This window comes from Macaca thibetana, chromosome 8 (assembly GCF_024542745.1).
Source record: "Macaca thibetana thibetana isolate TM-01 chromosome 8, ASM2454274v1, whole genome shotgun sequence".
Taxonomy (NCBI): domain Eukaryota; kingdom Metazoa; phylum Chordata; class Mammalia; order Primates; family Cercopithecidae; genus Macaca; species Macaca thibetana.
Window position 1 is genome coordinate 133,466,739 of NC_065585.1, and position 26,896 is coordinate 133,493,634.

The following is a 26,896-nucleotide window of genomic DNA, read 5'->3' on the forward strand; positions in this document are numbered from 1 at the left end:
CGTAGGCTCTGTAATGAGTCAGTCACTCTGTTGTCAATTGGCCTGGAGCCGGGAGTCAGTGTTCAATAAATGTTTTCAGAACAAATAACTGCTTTCAGCACCCACACACCTTTTACTAAGGAAACTCAACATAGAATATACAAACAGAAAATTTCAGCTATAACTGATTACAAAATTCTCCCCCCCAGCTAAAGACTTCACTGCTGCTTTCCTTAAAAGTTCACTGCTAATGCCTGCGCAACAGGTCAGCTGAGGTGGGAGGACTCGCACAGCCTGCACCAGCCCCCTACCCACCCGTCCTTAGGAGGCGAGGCCCGGCCCCACCCACCCTTCTTTACCTGCCATCTTTCTCTGGCTTATTCCTGCCTCTTACTGGTTCCATGAAGGCTTTGTGTATGCCACTGCAGTATTTTCAATATTTCCTAAATAGATCGGACACTTTTATGCAAGAAGTTTAGTCATCGACTTTACTAGGACACAGTACTAATTTGCTCATTAATAATCAAGCACTCTAAAATCACACACCAAGCACCCGACCTGACCTCCTGCCCTGCCTGCCGGCACAACAGGCTCCGAAATGCAGCGGCTGCAGAACCAGCGAGATAAACAGGGCGGTGACAAGGAGGTTCTTACTCCAATCTAAGTACAGCCGCTGCCTGCTGATCCCAGGGCTGAGATCACTCGGACAGACTGTGCCGAAGCCTTCTCTGATGCTGTTTCTTCTCAATAAACAGGTCTCGGCATGTGCCTGCCAGTCAGTGAACAGGTGGAGGAGGAGGGAGGCAGAGGGATGGCCTCTGCTAGGAAAGAGATGCTCACTGGGATTTCAACTCTCAGAAGCATCAATATTTTCTACAAATTGAAAATACTCTTTTTCAGAATTGCAAACAGGGTTTAAGAAGCCGACTCACCCAATTTCCCACCCTCCTCTTGACCAAGTTGGAAAAGAAAATCCATTGAGAATGTCTCACGTGCAGCATATCTCAAAGTATTTTCTATAGCTCATCCGAATCATACTAACTCAAATCAATTGTGAAACTCTTTGCCGTTTGCCTGCTGCTTTCAAATCCATTCCCAGTGAAAAGTAACAATGACACGTGAAGAGCATCTGCAATAGGGAGCCTTGCAGGTGGAACTGGCTGTAGCAAGGATGGAGGAAAAGGGGCGCAGGTTTGTGACCACGGTACATAGTGGGCTGGCGCATTGCGGGGCCTCTGGGAACAGCATCAGTCTAGTTATAAAAAGGCTGGGAGCCGGGAGCAGTGGCTCACACCTGTAATCCCAGCACTTTGGGAGGCCGAGGCGGGCAGGTCATCTGAGGTCAGGAGTTTGAGACCAGCTTGGCCAACATGGCAAAACCCTATTAAAAATACAAAAAATAGCTGGGCGTGATGGTGCACACCTGTAGTCCCAGATACTTGGGAGGCTGAGGCAGGAGAATCACTTGAACCTGGGAGGTGGAGGCTGCAGTGAGCCAAGATCACGCCACTTCACTCCAACCTGGGTGACAGGGCGAGACTCCATCTTAAATAAATAAATAAATAAATAAAATTAAAGGCTGAGAGGCCCTTCTGTAAAAGGGGATGATGATAATGGTTACCTCCTGGGTTGTTTGAGGACTACATGAGTTGACTTATTTGAAGTGTTTGGAATAAGGCCAGGCATCCAAGACCTCATACAATAATAATAATAATAATAATAATCCATTAAAATTAACAGAAAAGGAGAGAAGGTTACTGCAGGACAACACAGAAGAGCCTCTTCAGTCGACAAATATTTCCTTGGGAGCCGCTTTTCCTCTTTAAACTGAAAGAACCAAGGAAAGCACTGAAGACTAAAATTAATGTATTTTTACCTGGCAAAATAATTCAAGGCAAAAACAGGGTTAATATGCTATCCATTTTTAAAGTATCAAGCATAAAATGCAATTCATAGTATTTGTTTTGTTGTTCTAATTTCCACTTAGATCCAGAAAACCAAGTGAACTGAAAAACAGATACAGAAAAATGAAAGCTGAGGGTATCTAGAGAAAAGAGAGTCTCCACCTCCTTTGGAACGAATCTGCTCTTTGCCGAGTATGTGACTCATTCTCAGGCTGCCCACTCAGTTATTAAAATAATTCAGGAGGGGTCAGAAGCAGTGGCTCACACCTGTAATCCCAGCACTTTGGGAGCCCAAGGTGGGCGGATCACTTTGAGCTCAGAAGTTTGAGACCAGCCTGGGCAACATGGCAAAACCCCGTCTCTACTAAGAATACAAAAATTAGCAGGGCGTGGTGGCCAGTGCCTGTAATCCCAGCTACTCAGGAGGCTGAGGCAGGAGAATCACTTGAATCCGGGAGGTGGAGGTTGCAGTGAGCTGAGATTGCACCACTGTAGTCCCTCCTGGGTGACAGAACGAGACTCCCCGTCAAAATAAAAAAAAAAATATTCAGGAGGCTTTTCTCCAGTCTATGAAAACAATCATCACCACATTCTACATCCTCTCAGTAAAAGTTGCATGTGGGCCAGGTGTAGTGGCTCACACCTGTAATCCCAGCACTTTAGGAAGCCAAGGCGGGAGGATCACTTGAGGCCAGGAGTTCAAGACCAGCCTGGGCAACATAGCAAGACTGTATCTCTAGAAAAAATAAAATCATTATCCAGGTGTGGTGGCATATGCCTGCAGTCCCAGCTACCGGGGAGGCTGAGGCAGGAGGACTGCTTGAGCCCAGGAGTTCGAAGCTGCAGTGAGCTTTGATCAGGCCTCTGCACTCCAGCCTGGGCGACAGAAAGAGATCCTATCTCTGGGGGGGAAAAAACCCAACAGTTGCACGTGAACAATCTTACAGTCGGGCTGCCTTGGAATTCCTAACTCCAGGAACTACCAGCTCCCTTCTGTACCTCCCTCCTCTGGTCTTCCCATCCAGCCCCTTCACCCACGCCTGACCTAAATGCATTCCACCTGCCTCCTAAATACGCCTGCACACAATTTGGTATATTCTCCCGGCTCTAATTTTTACTGGTAAAGGAAGTTAAAACAAAAGGCAAAAAAACAAAAAACAAAAAACAAAAAAAACAAAAAAAAAAACCCCCAATCAGCATCTACTTATTTTTTTGAAAGTTAGCTTCCCTTAGGTTCCAGGCATTCCACTTATTTCTGGATCTCTGGTTTCACAGGCAAGATGGGACAGGCAGACAGAACTTGGGCATGTGCCCTCTGTGGAGAAAGTGACTTCAGAAACCTCTGAGGCTTTATTAGCCTGTGATTCTAAACTCGGGGGGACATGAAAAACTCAGAGACGAGTCATCAGGCTCTATCTTCATAAGAGTCTTTTTTTTCCTCTGTGTGTGTGTGTGTGAGTGTGTGTCTTTTCAAACAAATAGCACTGCGCAGTATCCTTAGAAAACTACAGCCAAATGTCCTTCACGTATTTTCTCTACATTTCAAGAATCTCAGGACCATGCTTCTTTTCTAATGTGTGACCTTGAGAGTTAAAAATCAAGGGGAAAAGGTCACAGAATTGGGGGCAAGTTTGAGTTCCCATCACCAGTCACAATCTCTAGATCAAATGGAGGACAACACACTGCCTGGGCCCTGGCCAGGTTTGCCTGAAGCAGGGCCAGGCAGCCTCAAGGCCTCCATGGCAGGCTGGGGATATGGGGACGTGGAAAAAGGGGGTGCAGGGAAACTGGGAACTGGTGGGGGAGTGTGAGAAAGGGAATAAACGCGTACGTGGATGAAGAGGAAAAGCAGGAGGAGATGAAGGCAGTGCAGAGGGCAGAATGGTGGACACGGGGCCGGGAAGGTGGCAGGGCTGCACTCCAGAACCTCAGCTGAGCGTTTTCTCCTCCTGTGTCCCAGGGATGGTGTGAAGTGTCTGCAGGCGTCCAAGTGAACCCACAGGGAGAGTTCGGCTGGCACACAGGGAGATGGGCCAGGGCGCGGCAGGCGAGGGCAGCACAAGCACGGTGCTGCGACACCACTGCTGGGAGCAGGGTTGAAAGGCGTCTTTTGCTCTAAGGACTTTCATAAGGCAGTCCCAATCCAAAGACCGACCTTAGTTTCACGGCCTTAGCCTCTCAGTTTCTTAAGCCTTCTGAGGGCCTCCTGATCATGACAAATAAGTCACTATTTACAGCCATGAGACAGATAAATCAGTATAGATGTTTGTCCTGAAGGACCCCCAAAGGGAAATACATCAGAGTACCCACACTCGGCACAGGAACAGCAAGAGTCCTCCTGTGAGAGCTGAGAGAGGACACTGGCCCTGAGTCTGTCCACTGCTGAAGCTTGGCAGAGGCGGGGGGAGGACCTCAGAGCAGTCGGCTGCCACTGCTTAGTGGAGGGGAGGGCGGTAAAACGTTTCCCCATCAAACCAAAACACAACAAAAAACCTCTCTGATTTGGGAATGTAATCATATAATTTCCACTTGGCAAAAATGTTGGTTGGCTATAGAACAAAAAGAACAATCTGAATCCAAGCTATTGCCTCTTAATCCTTTAATTAGGCCGAGTCTTTCAGAAGAAAGCACCATTCATTGTTACTGAAGGGAACCAAGAGCAAACAGAGATAGTGACACACACACACACAGAGACACGCGCATGCACACACACAGAGACACGCGCATGCACACACACAGAGACACGCGCATGCACACACACAGAGACACGCGCATACACACACACAGAGACACGCGCATGCACACACACAGAGACACGCGCATACACACACACAGAGACACGCGCATGCACACACACAGAGACACGCGCATGCACACACACAGAGACACGCGCATACACACACACAGAGACACGCGCATACACACACACAGAGACACGCGCATACACACACACAGAGACACGCGCATACACACACACAGAGACACGCGCATGCACACACGTGTGCACACTTACATGAATGCATGTATTTGTAATGATTATAATTAAACACTCTTGCTGAAGGGCTCAAAGTTTACAAGAAAATTTATTTGTGTCTGAGAGCCACTATTTAGAATGTCAAAAAGGCCCTCCTGGGAACGTAACTTGGGGGAGATGTGGTGAGAGGGCGGGACCCAGCAGCCCACAGGCATGTCACAAGATGCGCCCAGACGCTCTGGGGTGAACTCTGCTCTGACTTCAGGCCAGAGGTGTCTGCCCCGGCAGTGCCCTAACAGCTGAGCGGTCGGAAGGCTCCGGCTGGGGAGGATTCATTTGGAATCTTTCTTCTTCTTCTTCTTTTTCACCGGCGTTTCTTCTGGCGTAGCGTCCTCTGCTATCTCTACTGGCTTTTGCGGCTTTTTCTTTCCTCTCCTCTTTTTGGGCTTCAGGGTGAAGTCCCCGCCCTCAGGTGGCTGCACATGGTCCCCTGCATCCGGAGCAGAGGCCTCGGAACTCTGGTCCCAGCAGGGGCCTCTGAGCTGCTCTTCCGCTGGCCCGCTCTTCTTGGCCACTCGCTCCTGGGCCTTGGCCCTCTCGGGCTTTCCCTCCATGTGCCTCTTGGCCTTAGGCTGGGGGTAGCTCTCCACATCTTCACCTGTGGCCTCTTTGTTTCTTTTCTTCCCCCTTTTGTGTTCCACCTGCGTCTTGGAAGTGTCAGACCCTGGAACAGGGACCTGGGGCTTGTTCTTCAGTGCTGCCATCCGCTTGGCAAAGTACTCCTGGATGGTGAAGGCACTGGTTGTCGTGGTTTCGTTCTCATCTGGAGTGGAGGGACTGGCATCGCCCTATGGTGCACAGAAGAGTTAAAAGGCAGGTAAGCATCAACTTTCATCCCTCACTGCACCCAGGAGGCACTCATACCCGGCACTCACACCTGGCACTCACACCTGGCACTCACACCTGGCACTCACACCTGGCACCTGGCACCTAGGAGACAAGGCTGAGTGCCAGGCTTCTTTCGGCCTCTCTCCCTTCTGGTCGGCCTGAACTGCAGGCCTGGAGCAAGGCGGCCACACACTCTGGCTGAGTACTAGGTGGGGTGGTAGATGACAGGCAGAAGTTAATGTCAGAAGGGAGCTGGCAAGCCGCCTCGATGGAATTCTGAGTAAACATCTCCCTAGAAACAAGTGTTGTGGTGACTAAGCTCCCAGAATCTCCCATCAGAAACAGGGACACTGGCGTTCCAGAGCTTCGTGATTTTGTTAGACAACGATTTCACCTTCATTATGAATTACACCGGCCTCTGTGTTGATCTAGAAACTTAAGACACCACCTAGATAGGTTAACCTTCCATGAGGACAAGAGCCGCACTCCACCCTGAAACCTGGCCTGCCGGGGGTACCCTTTCTCACCCAAAGGCGGAGTGTGGCCGCTCTGGCAGCTGCTCCTGAGTGGAGTGCAGAGCGGAGACTCCGCGCGTCTCAGCCTCCTCCCCGAAACAGCGGGCCAGCCTGGGGGCTTCTTTCCCTCAGCTGGGGGTGGGGAGGAGGGAAATGCCCCCTCCTTCCCTAACAAACACTAGATACTCAGGACTGTGTTCGGGCTGTTCTTACATTTGAGGAGTTACACATAACAGCTGAGATGAGGATTTTAATTTTAAATGAGTACATTGCATTGTCAGATAATATCCGCTATGAGAAAAAATGTGAAAAAAGTATGTATCTAAAAGTACATTTTGCTGTAAAGCTTGAGAAGTGGGAGAAAATTCCTAAGGGGAGAGGCTGGGATAAAGAATGAAATGCTGGAATCGCCATTTGGGTTGAGGCTGGCAGTAAGGTGAGGAGACGTGCCTGTGAGGCAGGAAGTGCCTTCGGGTTGGACTACAAGGAATATGCTCGGAGTCAAATCAACGTCTGCAGCAACTCTGCCCACAGAGACTCTGGAAATAAGTCATTAAGCTATCACGCTACACTTAGGTTTTCATAGTCGCCTGGCTTCTTCCTTCATACTCATTTATCTCACAAGAAGAGGCTGGGTATTCCATGCTTTCATGGTGGGAGGGTGGGAAAGGGCTCCTGAATAAAGCAGTCTCCAAATCAGGATTCTACTATGACTCTAAACTCGGCTGGCAAGGTTCTGCTTGTGCAGGTAACTGAATTACAAACCACCTATAAACAGACCCTGTATTGTCTTGGCAGAGTGGTCCTCAAAAACCAGCTCGGTGGAATCCAAGATAATGTCCCATTTGCAGTTCCAGCAGAATCGATATTATTATATATCAACGGACAACTAGGGCTTGAGTGGCAAGTGCCTCAGAGAGCTTTCACAAAAGGGTACATAAAAAAATCATGTGGTCAATTTTCGAATTTCAAAACAGGCAGAACATGAGGAATAAATCAACTGAGTTTTGGGAAGAAGTTTTAATTTTATCCATCACTATTCAATTTGTGCTGGAATTCCATGGGGTGATTTTGAGAAAAATAAAAAATATCTGCCCCCAGGAGATTTGTCTTTTCGTTCTTCAAATGTTGAAAAAGAGCTGAAATGCTGCACAGCTGAATGAAGGATCTTCTCAAGGCTCTCCTGGCGCGAGCCAATCCCAGGCTCATGAACGAGAGAGATCCTGCCACCCACAGACGGGCACCTCACAGCCACACGGGGACAGGCTCGGTGACCAGCCACCCTCACAGCCACACGGGGACAGGCTCGGTGACCAGCCACCCGGGCCACACGGGGACAGGCTCGGTGACCAGCCACCCTCACAGCCACACGGGGACAGGGGACCAGGCACCCTCAGGTCACACGGGGACAGGCTCGGTGACCAGCCACCCTCACAGCCACCGGGGACAGGCTCGGTGACCAGCCACACAGCCACACGGGGACAGGCTCGGTGACCAGCCACCCTCACACACGCAGGCACACGGGGGACAGGTTCAGTGACCAGGCACCCTCAGAGTCACAGTCACACGGGGACAGGCTCGGTGACCAGCCACCCTCACAGCCACACGGGGACAGGCTCGGTGACCAGGCCCTCGGGGGACAGAGACAGGCTCAGTGACCAGCCACCCTGACAGGCTCGGTGACCAGCCACCCTCACAGCCACACGGGGACAGGCTCGGTGACCAGGCACCCTCAGAGTCACACGGGGACAGGCTCCGTGACCACCACCCTCACAGGGGGACAGGTTCGGTGACCAGGCCACCCTCATAGCCACACGGGGACAGGCTCGGTGACCAGCCACCCTCAGAGTCACACGGGGACAGCTCACCACCACCCTCAGGCCACACGGGGACAGGCTCGGTGACCAGCCACCCTCAGCACACGGGGACAGGCTCGGTGACCAGCCACCCTCACAGCCACACGGGGACAGGCTCGGTGACCAGCCACCCTCACAGCCACACGGGGACAGGCTCGGTGACCAGCCACCCTCACAGCCACACGGGGACAGACCAGCCACAGAGCCACAGGGGACAGGCTCGGTGACCAGCCACCCTCACAGCCACACGGGGACAGGCTCGGTGACCAGACACCCTCAGAGTCACACGGGGACAGGCTCGGTGACCAGGCACCCTCACAGCCACACGGGGACAGGCTCGGTGACCAGGCACCCTCACAGCCACACGGGGACAGGCTCGGTGACCAGCCACCCTCAGAGCCACACGGGGACAGGCTCGGTGACCAGCCACCCTCAGAGCCACACGGGGACAGGCTCGGTGACCAGACACCCTCAGAGTCACACGGGGACAGGCTCGGTGACCAGGCACCCTCACAGCCACACGGGGACAGGCTCGGTGACCAGCCACCCTCACAGCCACACGGGGACAGGCTCGGTGACCAGCCACCCTCACAGCCACACGGGGACTGGCTCGGTGACCAGCCACCCTCACAGCCACACGGGGACAGGCTCGGTGACCAGCCACCCTCAGAGCCACATGGGGACAGGCTCGGTGACGACGGCGGGCTCGTTTATGCAACAGAAATCTCACTGACAGTTTTGCAGCACTACAGGCGCCTGCAGTCTGCGGGCCCTCTTTTGGAATGTATTTGTGAGGTTGGAATTCACATCTGAGTCGAATCCTATGACTCCTTACCTTGCTTATCTATTTATTACCTTGTGAATTCCTGATTTTAACCACAGGAGCTAAGTGCTGGTATTAATCACATTTTTTATCATCAGGAAATACAAGACCATTTTTGAGTCACTTGTTGAATTCAGTGGGTCTTCCTAATCCCCAAAAGTAAGTAGGCTCATAATCAATTCCTGGGATGTAAGTTTAATAGGCACGGGCCACTGCACAGGCTTGGCAGGGCTTGGAGACAGGCTAGAGAGGGGCCAGCACCCGAGTCCTACTTCTTCCCAGCAAAGTGCTGGCCACATATGACTGGCTAGAGAGAGCTGCTTAATGCGGGGGTAGCCACCCTCCCACACCACAGAAACATGCCTATTGTACAACACCATGGACTCAAAGGAAAAATACACTGAAAATCTGACTCCTGCAGGAGCAATGGCCAGGACTCATCTTTTTATACACCAAAGTCAGAAACTCAGTTTCACTGCAGAGATTCGAATCCTGCTTCTGCATTCCTGACCATGGCATCACATAAAAATATATACATATTTTCAAGAAAACTAATGCTTTTGTATCTGGTCTCTATCAAAGTAAACTAGTATTGAGAAAAACAAGTTACTTTAAAGTATTTTGAAGTGACAATAACTTGCATTTTCCCACATTTCCATTAAACACACAATACAACCTCAAAAAACAAAATCTGTAATATTTAAGTGTGACGTTCACCGCTTCATAAACGTTGAGAATGTCTGTTTGCTAACTGTGTTCCAAAAACTAATGAAACAAATTTAAGAGTAACTTGAAAACTTCTGGTTCTATATAAAATACTACCAAGAAATATGGTTAATCATCTTGCCAAATGTGATTTAAGCTCAGGGATTCAGGAAACGTCTCTCTCTCTTTTTTGAATTCCAATGCCTGCTGTTCAACTAAAGGAGGTTTTTGTCACTAATGGCAAAAACCGTGAGTACTGTTGCACCAACCTAATAAAACAAGCAGGACTAGCCTTGTCCGTTCGCAGCAAGCCTCACGGTCCTCTCCCTTCCTTCAGCGCTAATGAGTGCATCGCATGTGTCAAAAACATTTGTGACTTTCCCAGATGGTAAGTGGGCCTTAATTTCTACCCAATCAATAAGCACTTGTGGGTTTGAACTGAGATGACTCCGGAGCACCTGCTCCCCAGTTCACAGAGCCCTGAGAGTTGAAAGCCAGGCCCATGGGAGCACCCTGCTCACTCACGTGAGGAAGCTTCACCCAAAGTGATCAGGCCCAGGGGTCCTGAGGAAGGCAGCTATCACCACTGTGCCAGGCACTTGACATCAAGTGGCATCTCAGCCGACTCTTGCGGCAACCTGAGAGGCGCCCTCTCATGACACAGGCAGTGAGACTCCTAGCACTTAATCCGCAGAAGGTCTCACAGCTGGAACACGGCAGGAGAGAAACAGCCCTAAGGCTGCCGGAAGCAAAGCACTTGCTCCCTATACCACAGGACCCTGACTCCTAGCTCCCATCTCATGGACTGCCTTGTCACCCTTCCTCTCTCTTCAGAAGCCACCACCAAAACTAAAGTATGTATCAAGTGACCACATAATCCAGAGACTGAGGTCCACACTCACCTAAGTTGACTGATGCAGAAAAAATATCCACAGAAATAGTAATTTCAAAAGAGAAAAAAAAATCATCTTGGTTTGCAATTCATATAAATAAAAAACAGCCTGAAGCCAGGCTTAAGGGTTTTATAATTTATCAAACTAGCATGTACAGTCACTTGAAAAAGTGTGACTGTTTCAAAGCAGAGAGTAAAGCCCAAGTCCAAACCTCCACCCAGGCAAGAAGCCCTCTCGAGCAGATGCTGGACAGCTTCCACCTGGACACTGCCAATATGGAAAGGTGGCTGCTCTGGTTCTCTGACTCAGTTTTCGCATCAGCAACAGGTCGATTCAGGTGGTTCATGGGCATCCACCATGTGTCATGATGAGAGCTGGAGAATCTTAACACCATCTCTGGCAAGTCCGAATTACCACTGAGGAAAAAATAAAGAGTGGGTACAAAGGCAGGCTGACCCTTCAGAGAGTCCCTGCAGGTATCAATTACAAAACGCCGCAGTCCTCTCTGGTCCCTGAAAGATGCCTGAAGCTACACATATCAACTCTTCTCAGAGGTCTGCAGAATTAGAGTCTGTCTGCTTCTTTTAGGATCCTCTATCTGGAGACTGTGCAGCTCCATGAGTATCTGCGCAAGCTCCTCTGGGCTCACGGAGGACTTTGCTCTTGTGTCATTCAAATGTGTATACTGAGGTGGATTATTAATAAAATGCCCAAATAGAGAGGATTCTCCATTATTCTCAAAAGAACCTTTTGGGGCAAGGAAATGAAGCAGTCTGCACACAGGTCTTAGTGAAGTGCCTGGAGCAGATGCACCTCACTATAGAATCCCCCTACTTATGACCAACACGCCAGTCCAGGGAATGGACTTCAAAGGCAAGTCTTTCAGCTTGCCAGCCTTGCTCACACATCACCACTGATCTTAAGTGAGAGGATGATAGAAGCTTTCTGATTTCCATGTTAAGACATGGAGGTCATGCTGCAACAGTAACTCTTCACTGAACTTTGTTAACAAAGTAGACACCCCGAGCTCAAGGGTAATGGATTTAGCAACTGGGGTTGTGAGTCCTGATGGCTATTGCCTGTGATGAACAAACGCTCACTGCCACCACAGCCTGTCTGTCATCAGCCTGTGCTGGGTTAGTTTGTGAAAAGTTAAGAAAGCTTGGCAAGTGAGTGGTTTGACAGAACATTCTGTACCTTTTCCAAACTTTTCAGTAGGGCAGTTCTGACAAACACAAATTATGTATCCCTTCAGATATGAAGTGACTCTGTGTGACTCCTCGAGACAAAGGGATTGTGGAGACCCCCTGTCAGCTGTGTGTGTCCTTTACACTCCGCCAACAGAAGGGGCAGGATGAACTGACCCAGTCACTCCCTATGCTAGCCTACAATGTTCTTCCACATCCCCTGTACACAGTCTCATGCATCACTTTCTTGAAGATCAAGTGTAAAACTGCTTCCTTCCACAAGTCTGATCCCATGTGAACATCCTTTCTTGTTTATTGCCCATAATAGCAATTTGTTGCTTCTATTTTCTGTATTTGTTTAATTTGCTTTGCAAGCATCTTCCCAAGGAAACAAGTTTCTTGAGGACAGGGGTCATTTCTATTTCATTTGTATTCATACAATCCACAACCTCCCTAATGAGGAACGAGGTACAGTAAGTGCTCAACAAAGGCACAAAGACACCAAACCCAGCTGGACCAAGGCTGTGAAGAGCTCCCACCACCACCCACTGGCCCCAAATGTTTTGTGTTTGTCAGCACGAACTTGTCTGCATATCAGGCAGGTCTAATGTACAGAAGGGGCACGGGAGGGTAAGAAGAGAATCAGCATTTTGAGTGCAGATTCTTCCCATCCACATGAAACCACCCCCTTCTCATCAGACAGCACCTTCCCTTGCCTCAGGATGCAAACTGCTTCTCTAACTACTGCAAGGTATATCTGAGTGTCCTCTGCTGTCAGCCAGTTCCTTCCTGGCCCTTAGCAATAAACAGAAACTCAGTCCAGTGATCCATCCATTTCTCCTGCTCCATCATTCCACATGTTACCATAGTTGCCTTCGGGGGGATAAGTCCATTGGAAAAAAGCAAAGTACTGTGTGGTACGGGAACTGCCACGTTTTTTCTGTGGGATTAGTTGAACACAAGCAATGCCAGTAGGGACTGAACTGTTCTCGCTAAAGAAGACAACTGTTCTTGGTAAAGAGAAGAGAGTTCTCAGGCATATCAGATACAAAGGTAAGCAGCTCATTTGGAGAACAGCAGTGGGATAAGTTCCACCAGCAGCCTCTGGTAGCAAGCTGTGAAGGCACAGCCTACATTATATCTTAGCTGAAAACACAACCTGGGCAAGCTGATTCTAGGGAATCATTGAAATGGGTTTGCCACTGAAGGCTGAGCTAGGCAGTGATTCACAGCCATTCGTCGGAAAGCCTGCCCTGAACCACCATGGCGGGCGGCCCTGCTCTTCTCTCTATGAAACCTCTGTGGTTTCATGCTTTTCCTTTGTGGTTTCTACATAACTGAAAACATCCAGTGTTTTACTGACGAACAGCTATTTTTACACTCACAAAAAGCTTTTCAAGTGTGAAATCTCGTACATTTTTCAAGACACTCATCGCTCACATCTGGAATTAGGCTAAACATACACAGTCTCGGCAATAAGCAGCCTCAGGGAATTTGCCTGGGAGATGCAATCAGTTTTAGCATTAGCAAGTATCACAAGAGTCAAAAACAAATATAAAACCCCATCGACTGGAGCTGTGATTTGAAGTGGTGTTAAAAAGCAAAGATAAAATAACAGAATGAGAATTATGGAGCAACTCAATTGGAAAACACAGAAATTGTGTGTGTGTGCACACGTGAAACAGGTGTAAGAACCTGTGGCATGTATTAGAAGCCCACTATGCAGGGGTTCCAGAGGGTTCTCTCTAGACAGAGACTGGTGAACTATGGCCGTGGGCCTAGTTTTTAATGATTTTTTAAAAACCATTTCTAAATGGTTAGGAGGAAACAAAAAACTTATGACATGTAAAAATTACATGAATTTCAAATACCAGTGTCCTTAAAGTTTTGAATTTCCTCAGTAAAAATCTTGTGAAAATTTGTTTTCTTTCTCGTTATACAAGTATATGCAATAGGTGCTAAGTAAATATTTACTGAATAAATGTATTATAAAATCGGCTCTGCGATTGTGAATATAGTACTGCTGACTTTTGGAAGTGGCAGGTGCTTTTCAAGTGCACACACACAATATACCTTTATATACACGCATGTACCTATACACACGCATGGAACTGGAGGACACTGGGCTTTGACAAAGTCCTCAAGCTCTGTCTCCTGCCAGTGACAGAATGCCTACCTTTCTGAACTGTGTCAGCAAGCAGCAGAGAGGCTGCTAACTGCTGCCTGCTTTTGAGTAGCAAAAGACAGCAAAGAAAAAATTTGTTTAAAAAGTGATCTGACGTCAAAGAGAACTCTCAGCAATGCAATAAGTATGCAGAGATACCTTTCTAATAATCAGGCATCAGAACTGTGCTTGGAATTTACAAACTCAGACACACCGGACATCGGAGAAGATAATACGAACTAGAAGGGACAGAATAGCTTGCTCTTCCCTGGACTTTAGTAGAGAAATACACAGAATGCCAAATTCCTCATATGAAGGCCAATGCTAACAGAGCTGTTAATTTTATGTCTTTTTCTTTTTCTCTTTTCCCATATGCCTAAACAGCTATTCCGATTGCCACTTATTAGGAAAAGCCGACACAAACATGTTTGACAAGGATGGTTCTCTATGGCAACAGCTTCTCAAGTAACCAACATCAGGATCACTGACAAAGAGTCATCCAGCTTCTGTGGGAAAAGAGGGAAAGAAACAGTAACAGGCTTCCTGCCTCCCTGAAAGGTCCTCAGGCTCGGAAAGTTGCAGTGACAACCATTCCCGACACACTGGCCATGAAGATAAACGAGGCTCCTCCAGAGCTGGAGATGATCAATGTGACACAGGCCCCAACTTCTGTGAATGATGTCTAAAAATAATCCAAATTGACTGCATTTTAAAATTCCAGGTCAACTGGTTCTCTCCCCTGCTCTCCAGAGGCAGGACAAACAGCTTTGATAAACAGCTGAGACCCAGCATTGGCCCCTCACAGAACAGAGCAGAAGCTTCCAGAGGGTTCTGTCTCTTCCATCTTTATCCCACATGAAGAGGTGAAAATTGCTAAAGAACCATGACAACTCGAATGCAGGCTCCTTACTATAGAAAGCAAATCACAGCAGTTCTTAAAGATTTTGGAAAATCTAAAGTCTTCTAATTTCTAAAAAGAATAAGGTCTTTGTTTTTTTTAGACGAAGTTTCACTCTTGTTGCCCAGGCTGGAGTGCAATGGTACAATCTCGGCTCACCGCAACCTCCGCCTCCTGGGTTCAAGTGATTCTCCTGCCTCAGCCTCCCAAGTAGCTGGGATTACAGACATGTGCCACCATGCCCGGCTAATTTTGAATTTTTAGTAGAGACAGGGTTTCTCCGTGTTGGTCAGGCGGTCTCGAACTCCCAACCCCAGGTGATCCGCCCGCCTCAGTCACCGAAAGTGCTGGGATTACAGGGGTGAGCCACAGCGCCCAGTCGAATAAGGTCTTTTTTAGAGAATAAAATCTTTATTTTGAAACTAGGAATAGGGTATGCATAGTTATATGGAATAATTAAGTAGTCATGATTGTTTATAAAAGAAAGGTAAATTAGGTGAATATAGTTGACTAATACAAAAAGTTTCCTCTTTCAATTTTTGTAAACTACATCAGGCTAATATTTTCACATACTCTTTCTTTCACCAAAATCAATGTAGCGAATAAAAATATTTAAGAAATATTTTTAGGAGTAAATTTGGCAAGGCAAAGTCATTCTATGTTTAAAAGGTATCGAAATTAGTAAGAATAAATAAAATTCTGAACTTAGTCATGTTAAAAAAGTAAATGATATAAAATAATACACCAGATAGTGTTCTTATCACAATAAAAAAAGACGATATACTGGCACAACTTATTTTTAGCATAGACAAAAACTAAACAACAACAAACCAACCACAAAACCAATTCTACTCAAGAAAAACCCTAACCAGTTACACTGAGACGGTAATTCCAAGGAGCTGATAAAAAATAAAAATTGTTACTGCTATTAAATATATAATCCTATAATAACATCTTCTCTTAGGTTTACAGAAGCTATAATTTTTTATTTTATAAACACGAAATATACTGAAAGCTTAAGTGAAAAAGCACAAGAAACACTGTCTCCCTGCATGCTCAGAATCCAAAAAGGTTCTTGCAGCAAGACCTGCCTCATTTGGAACAAAGCATTGCCTGCAGTCCTGAAGCCACCCAACCACCAGAAATTCAGTGCCCTCCAGTATCTGCTTCTCAAACTATCAGGGGTAAAGGATTAGCTCTGTCTGTTTTGTGTTTGGTTTTTTTTTGTTTCTTTTTGCCTTTAAAAATTTCCAATCCATTACGGGATTACAGGGCAAGATTTTTATACAGTTAAAAAAGTTACCAGAAAAATGAAGTTTTAAAAAGATATCTAAAACCCAAGTCCTAAACTATTGTCAAATTTCTAGAAAAGCTTCTAAATGCTTACTCTTAATTTCTGTCTTTATCTTGTCTATGGACCATACTTTGAGTGGCACTGCTATCAAACATCAGCTAGCAAAGGACAGAAAACAGGTGCTCAATTTAAGACAGTAGAAGTGGCACTGAACTGGCTGTCAGAAGATCGGACGCACAACGGACAGAACGTGTGATCTAGGACAAGTCCCGGGACTTTCCAGCCCTCAAATGCAATCATTTGCAAGACAGAAATAGGGCTCCTCAGTAACTTTTTTCAACATAGTTTCTTCACATGCCTTTCTTCAAACACAATCTTAAACAGAAAGCCAATCTGTACATCTCGGGGAGCTTTGGCTGCAGCGGGGTGGAGGCAACCCAAAGCTCATGTCCCAACTCTCCCCTCCAATCCCCTTGTAAAGGCCCCTGGGGACCCTAGAACTCTATGGAATCCAGTTTGAAAATCGACAGCTATATTTTTAAGGTCCATTACAATTCTAGCATTCATTATAGCCTAGATAAGTCCATAGCACTCAGCAAAAGGAGAAGGCGAAAGCTTTTGAGAATAAAATTGGTCTTGGGCTGGGCGCGCTGGCTCACGCCTATAATCCCAGCACTTTGGGAGGCCAAGGCGGGTGGATTATCTAAGGTCAGGAGTTCGAGTGCAGCATAGCCACCATGGTGAAACCCCACATCTACTAAAAATACAAAAATTAACCAGGCATGGTGGTGCGGCCTGTAATCCCAGCTACTTGAGAGGCTGAGACAGGAGAATCTCTTGAACCTGAGAAGCGGAGGTTGCAGTGAGCAGAGGTCGCACCACTGCACTCCAGCCTGGGTAACAGAGTGAGACTGGTCTCAAAAAATAAATAAATAAAAATAAAATAAATTGGTCTTTAACATTATGTAATATACATAATTCTTAACACTGTCATTAACCTTTGGAATGTCAACAACTGGCAGTCAGAACTGTACAGTCAACCAATTTCTTCCAAAAATGGTAACAAAGAATCAAGACTGAACTCCCCAATATTGTAAAGTCTCAAGTTGCAAAGTGGGTCCTCCTGAGGCTCACAACGGCTGACGATGACCTCAGGCTGCCCACTCTTCCGGCTCTGCCTCGTGAGGTCAGGAAGGGACCACAAGGAAAGGGAAGCAAGGGACGGGATGGTGCTGCCCAGACCTGTCACCACAGTTGCCACCCTGCTCCCTTCAGACTACGGCTGGAGACGCAGAGCTTTGCCTTCTCCGCCAACCCTTCCCCCACACTGCAACCCAAAGAAAGGTCCCCCTTCTTCCTGTTTTCATGACGTCACAGAAGGAAAATCTGGGGAGGAATGTTATTTCTGCTTTCCTGGCAAGAGAGAAGTACAGAAGGAAAAATGAGCCGGTGTTTCCCTCCTCTTCTCCTGCAGTAGACCATGTGTATGTCAATTTCTTACTATCACAAAAGCTCTTAAAACCACTTGCTTCATCTGTCAACACATGAAAAGCCAAATCTAATCCTTTCAGGCCAAACCTATGTCCTGGTGAAGCTCTAACCAAACAAAACAGCCCAGCGACTTCCAACCCTTGGGTGTGTTGGCAGGCCCTGCCCTCACCCCCACTGCTTTCTCATTTCTTCTTTACGAGTATCTAATTATGAAGTTATGTTGCTGATCTACAAGACGACATAAATTTTTACTGGTACTAAAACAACTTTCAAAAAAGTCATGACCCACTTTCTCCTTTCTGGCTCCTCTAGAAAGTAGAGACAGACCCAAGCCCCGTTTGAAGTCCTTGCTGCCGGGAGATGGCCAGTTTATGTCTCTTGTCCTAGGACAGGAAAAGGATGCACTCTCGGCACCATGTGCTAGGGTGAGATAAGACCAGAGATTCTGTCCTCAGCACCTTATCAGCTTTTCCTGCCACTTTCCAGAGCAGACAGCACCATGGCTGGCAATGAACGAAGCTAGCTGAAGGGGGATGGGTGTGTGAATGGCTTGGGGACTGTAGGGAGTGAGGTAGGCAGGGTGTAGAATGAGAAAAGGAAAGAGAAGAGGTTCTTCATGTATCTTAAAATGGTTTGGTCCCCCCAAAATTGCTTTTTTTTTTTTTTTTAAACACATGGATTTTGCATCTCTGTTGAAACTGCAGCAACCAGGATAGATGTTTTTATAAGACTTCCGTTCTTGTTAGAATGAACCACCACTTTCATTGCTTCGCGCCCTGCCCCTCACTGCCTTGTGCGACTGGCTCCTGGGCACGTAGCACAGGACGGATCTGCTATCAGATGCTCCATGGAATGCCTGTGGGGCCCAGGCTGCAGAGCAAGTGCCTTCCACAGGCACGCGAGCCTCTATCTGCACACCCAGTGATCTCCTGGGGCCAGGACACACTTGCTCACATGGGACAATCTGCCTCACAGCGCAAAGGAACAAGGGAGGCTACGGGACACTCCTTCAAATACAGACGAATGGCATCGATGAGCTGCTTTGTTCTGCAACAAATAACATCTGTGAATCCAAGGATTATACTCTTTAGAAACCCTGGTCTTTTGGGGTTGGGTTAGGGAGGGGGTGAATAAAACTCTTAGAAAAAAATCTAGACTAAGCAGGAAAATTTTAATTTGGTTATGGACTCAGTTATTGATAATGAACTCATGAAAGTTCAGGTAGAGTATCCCTTATTTGAAATGCTTGGGTTCAGAAGAGTTTCAGATTTTTGATTTAGGGATATTCAACCTGGAATAGCAATATAAATATACTAAATTGATATTCCAGGTTGAACATCCCTCTCTTGTTTTTGCAATTTGTTGTTGATGAAACCAAACCACGTGTCCTGTAAAGTTCTCTCATAATCGGATTTTTGCTGAATGTATCCCTGTGGTATAGGTTAACACATTTCTCTGTCTCACGCATCTCCTGTTCCGTTCGAGTGAGAGGCAGGCTTACTTCCTAACGGAGCACTTTTCCAACGCCAGCATGTTGTTTTATGAAAAACTGGCTGGATTCATGGTCTAAGGAAGTTTGGGAAACGAGCCTGTGCTATTCCTCCCTTTGATTCATAACGCACATCACCATCTGAGACACGTGGTGGCTGTTCAACTTCAGAGTGGCCCACATTTATTTGATCCTGGAACATTTTTGGTAAACACCCACCGGCATCCCATGAAATCAGTGCTCTGCCGAACTGACTTTGAAAGGGCTATTCAAACAGATAGTTCCATTATCTGGATGAAATGAGTAGTTCTCTTGTTAAATCTTATAGTTAAATCTTTGTTTTGTCCCAGACTGTCCAAGAGGGTGGGCTTTTACCAATGTACGTTTTTGCAAAAATGACAAAAGCATAGCAGGGAAGTGAAAAGAGGGCCTGGTAAGCATCCCGCTATGGACACTAGCTTGCAGAGCGCCTCCGGGAGGAGAGGTTAGCTCTTTCGTAGTTATCACGTGATTGAAATGGGAATGTCTGTTCCTAGGTCTAGAAAATTTATGCTTCCATTTTGGAATGGAGGGTAGCGGAGAAATAACATATCCTAAATGATGCCGAGTATGGATATATTTTCTTTGTTTACTTTTAAGACTGCCTACAATCTAGCCGTATTTTTAAAAGGATTATGCAGTAAGCAGCAAGCCCTGCAGAGTCTGACAGTGAGATGACCACTGTGAAGAAGAAAGATCTTGGGCATCAGGTTCCACTTAAAGTCTGTGCAAAGTTCAAACCACAGAACCAAGAATAAATGTATAAAATAATCAAGTGAATAGCATATGGAACATAGAAGTCAACAGACACATAACAAAATCTAATTCAAAAGAGCAATTTCTAAAAGTGAAATGAAACAAACTTGATTCTGCAACTAGCTGGTGAAGAGCCATACAAAAAGAAATTCCAAATGACTTGAAACATAATAATGTAACTGTATAGACTGAATAGGAAATACATAAACACAAAAAGAACTGCCGCACACCAAAAACAAACCCTCTGAATCTCTCTCTCTCTTTTCTAAAATGACTAAGTTACTAGCCTTATTCTGTGACTACTGTGTGTATAATGGGAAATAAGCAAATGAGTACTGTGATATTTTAATGCTTTTATTTCTGGAACCTGTTGATTCCAGAATCTTACTGTGGGTAAGTAAAGATAAAAGATGAGCGGGGTTAAGTCCTTGTGGTCCTGAATCTAAACTAGCAATATGACTATAAACTCAGGATATATTTTATTATAAAGAAATTATAGTTATATACATGTAACAAGGCCTCAAACGAAGACCAATCTAGGAATAAATGAGCAACCCCCAAGCCTAGATTGTGTTGCTAAATATCATTTACCACAAAAAAAGGAATCAGGGAGAAAGGGATGACTCCAAGTGTGGGGCAGCAAATGTACACAGTGGGCCTGGAAACTCTTACACTAGATTGGAAGGAAGCTATCAAATACCACTTAGGGTCATGTCAACAGTACTCAGGTCATTGTCTGTGTACAGAAATACCACAGATTTTTGTATGTTGATCGTGTATCCTGCAACTTTACTGCATTCATTTAGTTCTAACAGTTTTCTGGTAGTCTTTGGGGTTTTCTACATATAGGATCAGGTCATCTGCAAACAAGAGATAATTTTAATTTTTCCTTTCCAATTTAGAGACCTTTTATTTCTTTTTCTTACCTGACTGCTCTTGATAGTACTTCTAGTCCTATGTTGAACAGAAATGGCAAGAATGGACATACCTGTCTTGTACCAGATCTTAGAGGGAAAGCTTTCACCTTTGCCCCCTATCAGTTATGACACTAGCTATGGGTTTTTCATAAATGGCCTTTATTTTGTTGAGAAATTTTCTTTCTCTACCTAAACTGTTGAGAGTTTTTACCAATAAAGGATGCCGAGTGCTTTTTCTGTGTTGACTGAGATGATCATGTGGTTTTGTCTTTCCATCTGTTAATATGATGCGTTACACTGACTGATTTACATAGTTAAACCAGCCTTGCACACCAAGGATAAATCCCAAACAAATGAAAACCTAGCTGAAAAATCAAGAAAACAATCCCATTTATGGTAGCATCAAAAAAAAAAAAAATCAAAATACTTACGGATAAATTTAACATAGGAGGTAAAAGACCTGTACACTGAAAACTATAAAACACTGATGAATGAAAAGGGACACAGATAAATGGAAAGATATTCCACGTTCATGAATTAATAGAATATTATTAAAATGTCTATATTACCCAAAGCAATATACAGATTCAATGTAATCCGCCAGAATCCCAATGGCATTCTCAATAGAAATAGAAAAAACAATCCTAAAATCCATATGGAACCACAAAAGACCTTGAATAACCGAAGTAATTCTGAGAAAGAAAAACAAAGCTGGAGACACCACACTTTCTGATCTAAAATTATACTACAAGCTATAGTAATTAAAACAATATGGCACTGGCATAAAAAACAGACACATAGACCAGTGGAACAGGATAGAGAACTGAAATAAATCTAAACATTCACAGTCAACTAATTTTTGACAAGAGCATGGAGAAGACACAATGGGGGAAAGGATAGTCTCTTCAATAAATGGTGCTGGAAAAACTGGGTTTCCCACGTAAAAGAATGAAATTGAACCTTATAACATACACAAAAATCAACTCAAAATGGATTAAAGACCTAAACAATAAGACCTAAACCATAAAACTCCCAGAAGAAAACACAGGAGAAAAGTCCTTGACATTGCTTTTGGCAATGATGTTGCGGATATATACCAAAAGCTCAGGCTACAAAAGCAAAAATACGTAAATGGGACTACATCAAACTAAAAAGCTTCTGCACAGCAGAGGAAACAATCAACAAAATGAAAAGGCAACCTACGAATTAGGAAAAAATACTTGCAGACCATGTATCTGATATAAAGTTAATATCTAAAACTTAAAAAGAACTCATGCAACTCAATAGCAAGAAAACACATAACCTGATTTAAACATGGGCAAAGGAGCTGGACGGGCATTTCTCAAAAGATGACATACACATGACCAAAAGATGCTCAACATCATTAACCATCAAGGAAATGTAAATCAGAACCACCATGAGATATCACCCCACACCCATAAGGAGAGTTATTATCAAAAAAATAAGAAATACTAAGTGTTGGCAAGAGTGTGGAGAAACAGGAACCCTGTACATTGCTAGTGGGAATGCAGATTGGCATACCCTTACAGAAAACAGGGTGGAGGTTCCCAAAGGAATTAAAAATAGAACTACCGTGTGGCCCAGCAATTGCTCTCCTGGGAATATACCCAAAGCAAATCAAATCACCTTGTGAAGATAGCTGCACTCCCATGTTCACTGCAGCAGTCTGCATAATAGCCAAGACATGGAAACGTCCTAAGTGTCTGTCCACGGGTGAATGGATAAAGAAACTGTGGTGTGTATATATGTATACGGTGAAATATTATTCAGCCTTTAAAAAGGAGGAGATCCTGCCATTTGCCATGACATGGATGAACCTAGAGGACACTATGCTAAGTGAAATAAACCAGACAGGAAAGAAAAATATTGCATGATCTCACTGATATGATGGAATCCTTTAAAAAAAAGCAAATATACAGAAATAGAGAGTAAGATAAAACAGTGGTTACTAGAGCAGGGTGGGGGACAGAAATGGGGAGATGTATGTCAAAGGGTGCAGAGTAGTAGGTGTGTCAGTCCCCACGCCGTACTTTAGATCTCTGAACTTCAGATCGAAGGTATGGCGTGGGGACTGTGGTTAATAAGAGTATACTCTGTCAGGAGCTTCACTAAATGAGATTATAGCTGCTCTTGCTATGAAGGGAAAATGGGTAACTATGTCACTATATATATGTAACTCATAACATGTACACGTTTAATATACTCAATAAAAAATTTTTTTTTTTAAATACTCAAAAGGCCAGGCACAGTGGCTCATGCCTGTACTCCTAGCACTTTGGGAGGCCGAGGGAGGCAGATCATCTGAGGTCAGGAGTTCGAGACCAACCTGGCCAACATGATGAAACCTTGTCTCTACTAAAAATATAAAAATTAGCCGGGCACAGTGGCTCACACCTGTAATCCCAGCCACTCAGGAGGCTGAGGCAGAAGAATCACTAGAACCCGGGAGGCGGAGGTTGCAGTGAGCCGAGATGGTGCCACTGCACTTCAGCTTGGGCAACAGAGCAAGATCTGTCCAAAAAAAGTACTCAGGAACCAGGCTCCCATTGGGTAGAAATGGGAAATTTGATCGCCAATAAAGATAATAACTGCAATGCACTGAAACATCAAACATTTCAATTCACTAGCAAAAAAAAAAAAGGAAAACTCTCCAGTTTTCTTTGGAGAATGCTAGAGCACCTTGCTTGGAAATTGCTAAATAAAGGACATAAATATTTATCCTATCTTTTCCATATAGTCTGTTCCTCAGAGTAATCTACTAATAAGGGGAAATACACATTCCAAATTTCATTCTAAAAATGAAAGGGGAGCGGAAAGAAATATGGAGGGAGACTCCACAGATTGAAAGAAATTTAAAAGATACATCAACCAATTGTTATGTGTGCCCCTTATTTGACTCTTAATTCAATGAAAATGTAAAGAAAACTCAAATTTATGACATTTATGAACACTGAACTTTGAACACTTATTAATAGTATGCAATTACTATAAATTTTTATAGAGTATAATGGCATCAGAGATATACATTTTAAAAAAGAACCTCTTAACCTTTGGAGATAAATACTCACATACTAAAATACCTGTGGATGAAATACTGATTTCTGGGATGGATTTGTTTCAAAGTAACACAGACAGGAGAAGTGTCTGGAGCACTTACAGACTAGCCATCAGTAGGGCTGTTGTTCCCCAAAAGGATCTGTGCTTTCAAGAACCCGTGTCTTTGCAGATATGGTCTTTTTTTCTCTCTGGAAAGCCTCTGAACCTGCCAGTTGCTGCTCCTTCGAGACACATGCAAAGGTTATCTTCCTTGGTCTCTGCAAGCTGAATCCAGTGCTGCATCACATATGCCCCCAGTCCTCTGGCACAGCACTCAAGGCCTTTGCTCCGGTTGACTGTGAATGTCCCAGACTTCCTGATGAGGTTGTGAATAGGGATTATACCTTACCCATTTAATCATCTGTCATGAAATAATGCTACTGGGTAGCAAGAAAAACATCTGAGTTAAGTAGGAAAAGGAATTGGAGGGGACAGGGAACCAGAAAGGAAAATGGTTAAAGCACTATTACATAGAAGAACTATGAAATAATGAGATATTACCCTGAAGGGAGTCATTCTAAGACTATAGCCTTGTGTAAAGACACTGAGTCAATTCAAGTCTGATCCTATACTTTTAAAACATAGATGACTAGAAAGTAGGCTCTGTTTATGGATCACTTGGTAACCTCAACTCAAAGACAGCTGATTTGATTCACTAATTTTAAGAGGGTGCCACCACAGTATGAGTCTAACAGTGGTTAAAGCCTTCTAAGAATCCCTATAAAGAGTCTAAAATAAACTGTGACCAATGATGATAATGTGTCATGCATCATGATTAATCCAATTCAGAGTACCTGAGGTCTATTAAAAAATAAAATAATATGAAAGTCATGCTTCTGCCTGTATAATAACACATAGATCTCCATAGCAGGGAGGACACAGGGGCTGAGAGTGAGGAGGCTGATCTAAAATGAAATGACTGATTTAACTAAATGAATAATGTCACTGTTTAACTTTATAAAGCACATCATACATTTTAGAAGATTTTAGTGGCCTTCCTTAGGATCCCAAAGTAAGCAGGTACACAAATCCAATCTGAAACTTTAACAATTTGGGAATCAGAATTGGATAAATTATTTTAAAGCTGATACTCTATTTACAAGTTTCAGTGCTACCTAGAAATAAAAGAAAACTAACTGCACTGATTCCCAGAGTCTACTCAACAATTTCCTACAAAAGCCATGTTCCTTTTAGAAATGGTGCTGACATGAAAGGTTCAGATTTACTTAAAGTAGCTTTCCCAGGTCAGCTTTTCTGCTTGCAGAAAAATAAACCTCACAAAACCTAGTTTACTGAAAGGCATAAAATAAGTTTAAGCACTTGTTAAAAAGCTATTTGGAGTTCAGGCCCACAAAATACTTCAAAACCAGTCAGGTAAAACTTAAAACCTCCATGTGATTTTAAGAGTCAGAATGAGAATTACAGGAGCCTGGACTAAAGTTAGGGGACAGAGGTAACTGGAGGGGGGATGTCATTACTGCTACTACTTTGCTTAAAACAAGCCTTTTTGATGCAGGAAAGATAAACTTGTCAAAGAACAACAGATGACAAATCAAAGACTAAAGCATTTCAGCCTTGTGCTCTTTGGCAGAGACTGCCCGCTGTTCGAAGAAATACAAACTCTGAGTGAACTTCCTAGAGGCTCAGGCGGCTTCAGATAAGAATTAACAGAACCTTGAGAAACAGAAAAACCTACCAGCACTCTGATCCCTAATAAACATAAAGAGCGTATCATTTCAATCTTACCAAGGAAAAAAACTTCTTTTTAGATAATTCCCATAAAGTTTTAAGCTAGTTCAAGATTGTGTTTTAAACAGAAATTTCTGGTTGTTACAAAGTAGTTCCAATGGAATTATATAAGATTACAATTTCATGACAGATAAGCATCAACAGATATTCTAAACTACACTTAGAGCTATTTAGGATTGGTTTAAGCTGCTTCTTGCATTATTCTATGGAAAGATTAGCCTAGCAAGTTAACCCATCAGAACCTTATTTTAATACTTTACTTTAGAACCAGTCTACGAAAGACAAGATTCTTAGACTCCATCCAACTATGCTTCGATGATAAATTATCCAAATGACTTAATTACAAACAGTTTGAATTACAAAGAACTCCTAAGGCACAGGAAAATGTTTATTTAAATTACTATAAAAAAACACTTTCAGGTAGCTTCAAGCAATAGGATAACACTCACTTATACAAACATTTGCTGTACTAATTACAATTAGTTCTTATTATAGCAATCCCACTGGGACAGTTTGAACAATAAGCTGGGGTTGAAGCTGTTTTTTCCTCTAGAACAAAAGTTCTTAAACCCCAAACTCAAATAAGAAAGATCTTAAATACAAATGCTTTTTGCAACACTGAGCTAATTCGTGTTGAAAGACCGATTTTTAAGTACCCAGTGTGTGGAGGTCTGTTGCTTGTGTATGTATACCTACATATACATGTGTACAGCACCCCCCTCCATGTAAGGAACAAACACTACATACTCTAATAGAACACAAATAATGTACTGAGAATAGTTCTTTTCTGTTTAGCTAGACAAGTGTTTAGGTTTGTTACCATGAAAATCAAATTAAAGATGGAAGGATTCGTTACCTGAAAGAGATTCTGGACTGGATATATCACCACCAGATTAAGGGAGCGTATATGACGAACGCAGAGCTAGGCCACAGTGAGTAAAAAGGAGGCAGTCACTTTCCTCACTGAGGACATCCAGGTTGTATGTGGATCCACTAGTGTCTTTGGTTTATAATCCTTCTTTATTTTTCACATTTTCATCGACTCAAAATGCCTTGTTATCTTACAAAATTATTCTTAATCATTTGTTCACTTCCTTGCCAATATATTTAAAGAGATGTTACATTTTAGGTGAGTTTCTTGGGACTGATAAACCTGATAATTGAACATCAGGGTTAGGTCTATAAATGGCATCAATACCTTCCTGAAGCCAATACAAAAGTGAAGAGGCCTTGTGATTCTCTTGCATAGCGGGGAGTT

The 26,896-nt window shown here is 44.3% G+C and overlaps 1 protein-coding gene across 2 annotated transcripts in view; it reads right to left on the minus strand.

Annotated features, from left to right (window-relative positions):
• Positions 1-4,947: 4,947 nt before the first annotated feature.
• The window catches only part of PINX1 (PIN2 (TERF1) interacting telomerase inhibitor 1), a 78,406-nt gene continuing 56,457 nt past the window's right edge, over positions 4,948-26,896 (minus strand). For both annotated transcript variants that reach the window (XM_050801113.1, XM_050801112.1), the window contains one exon: positions 4,948-5,705. In XM_050801113.1, coding sequence (XP_050657070.1) covers positions 5,677-5,705 — 29 coding nt within the window. In that variant the 3' untranslated portion in view covers positions 4,948-5,676. The remainder of the gene's footprint in view (positions 5,706-26,896) is intronic.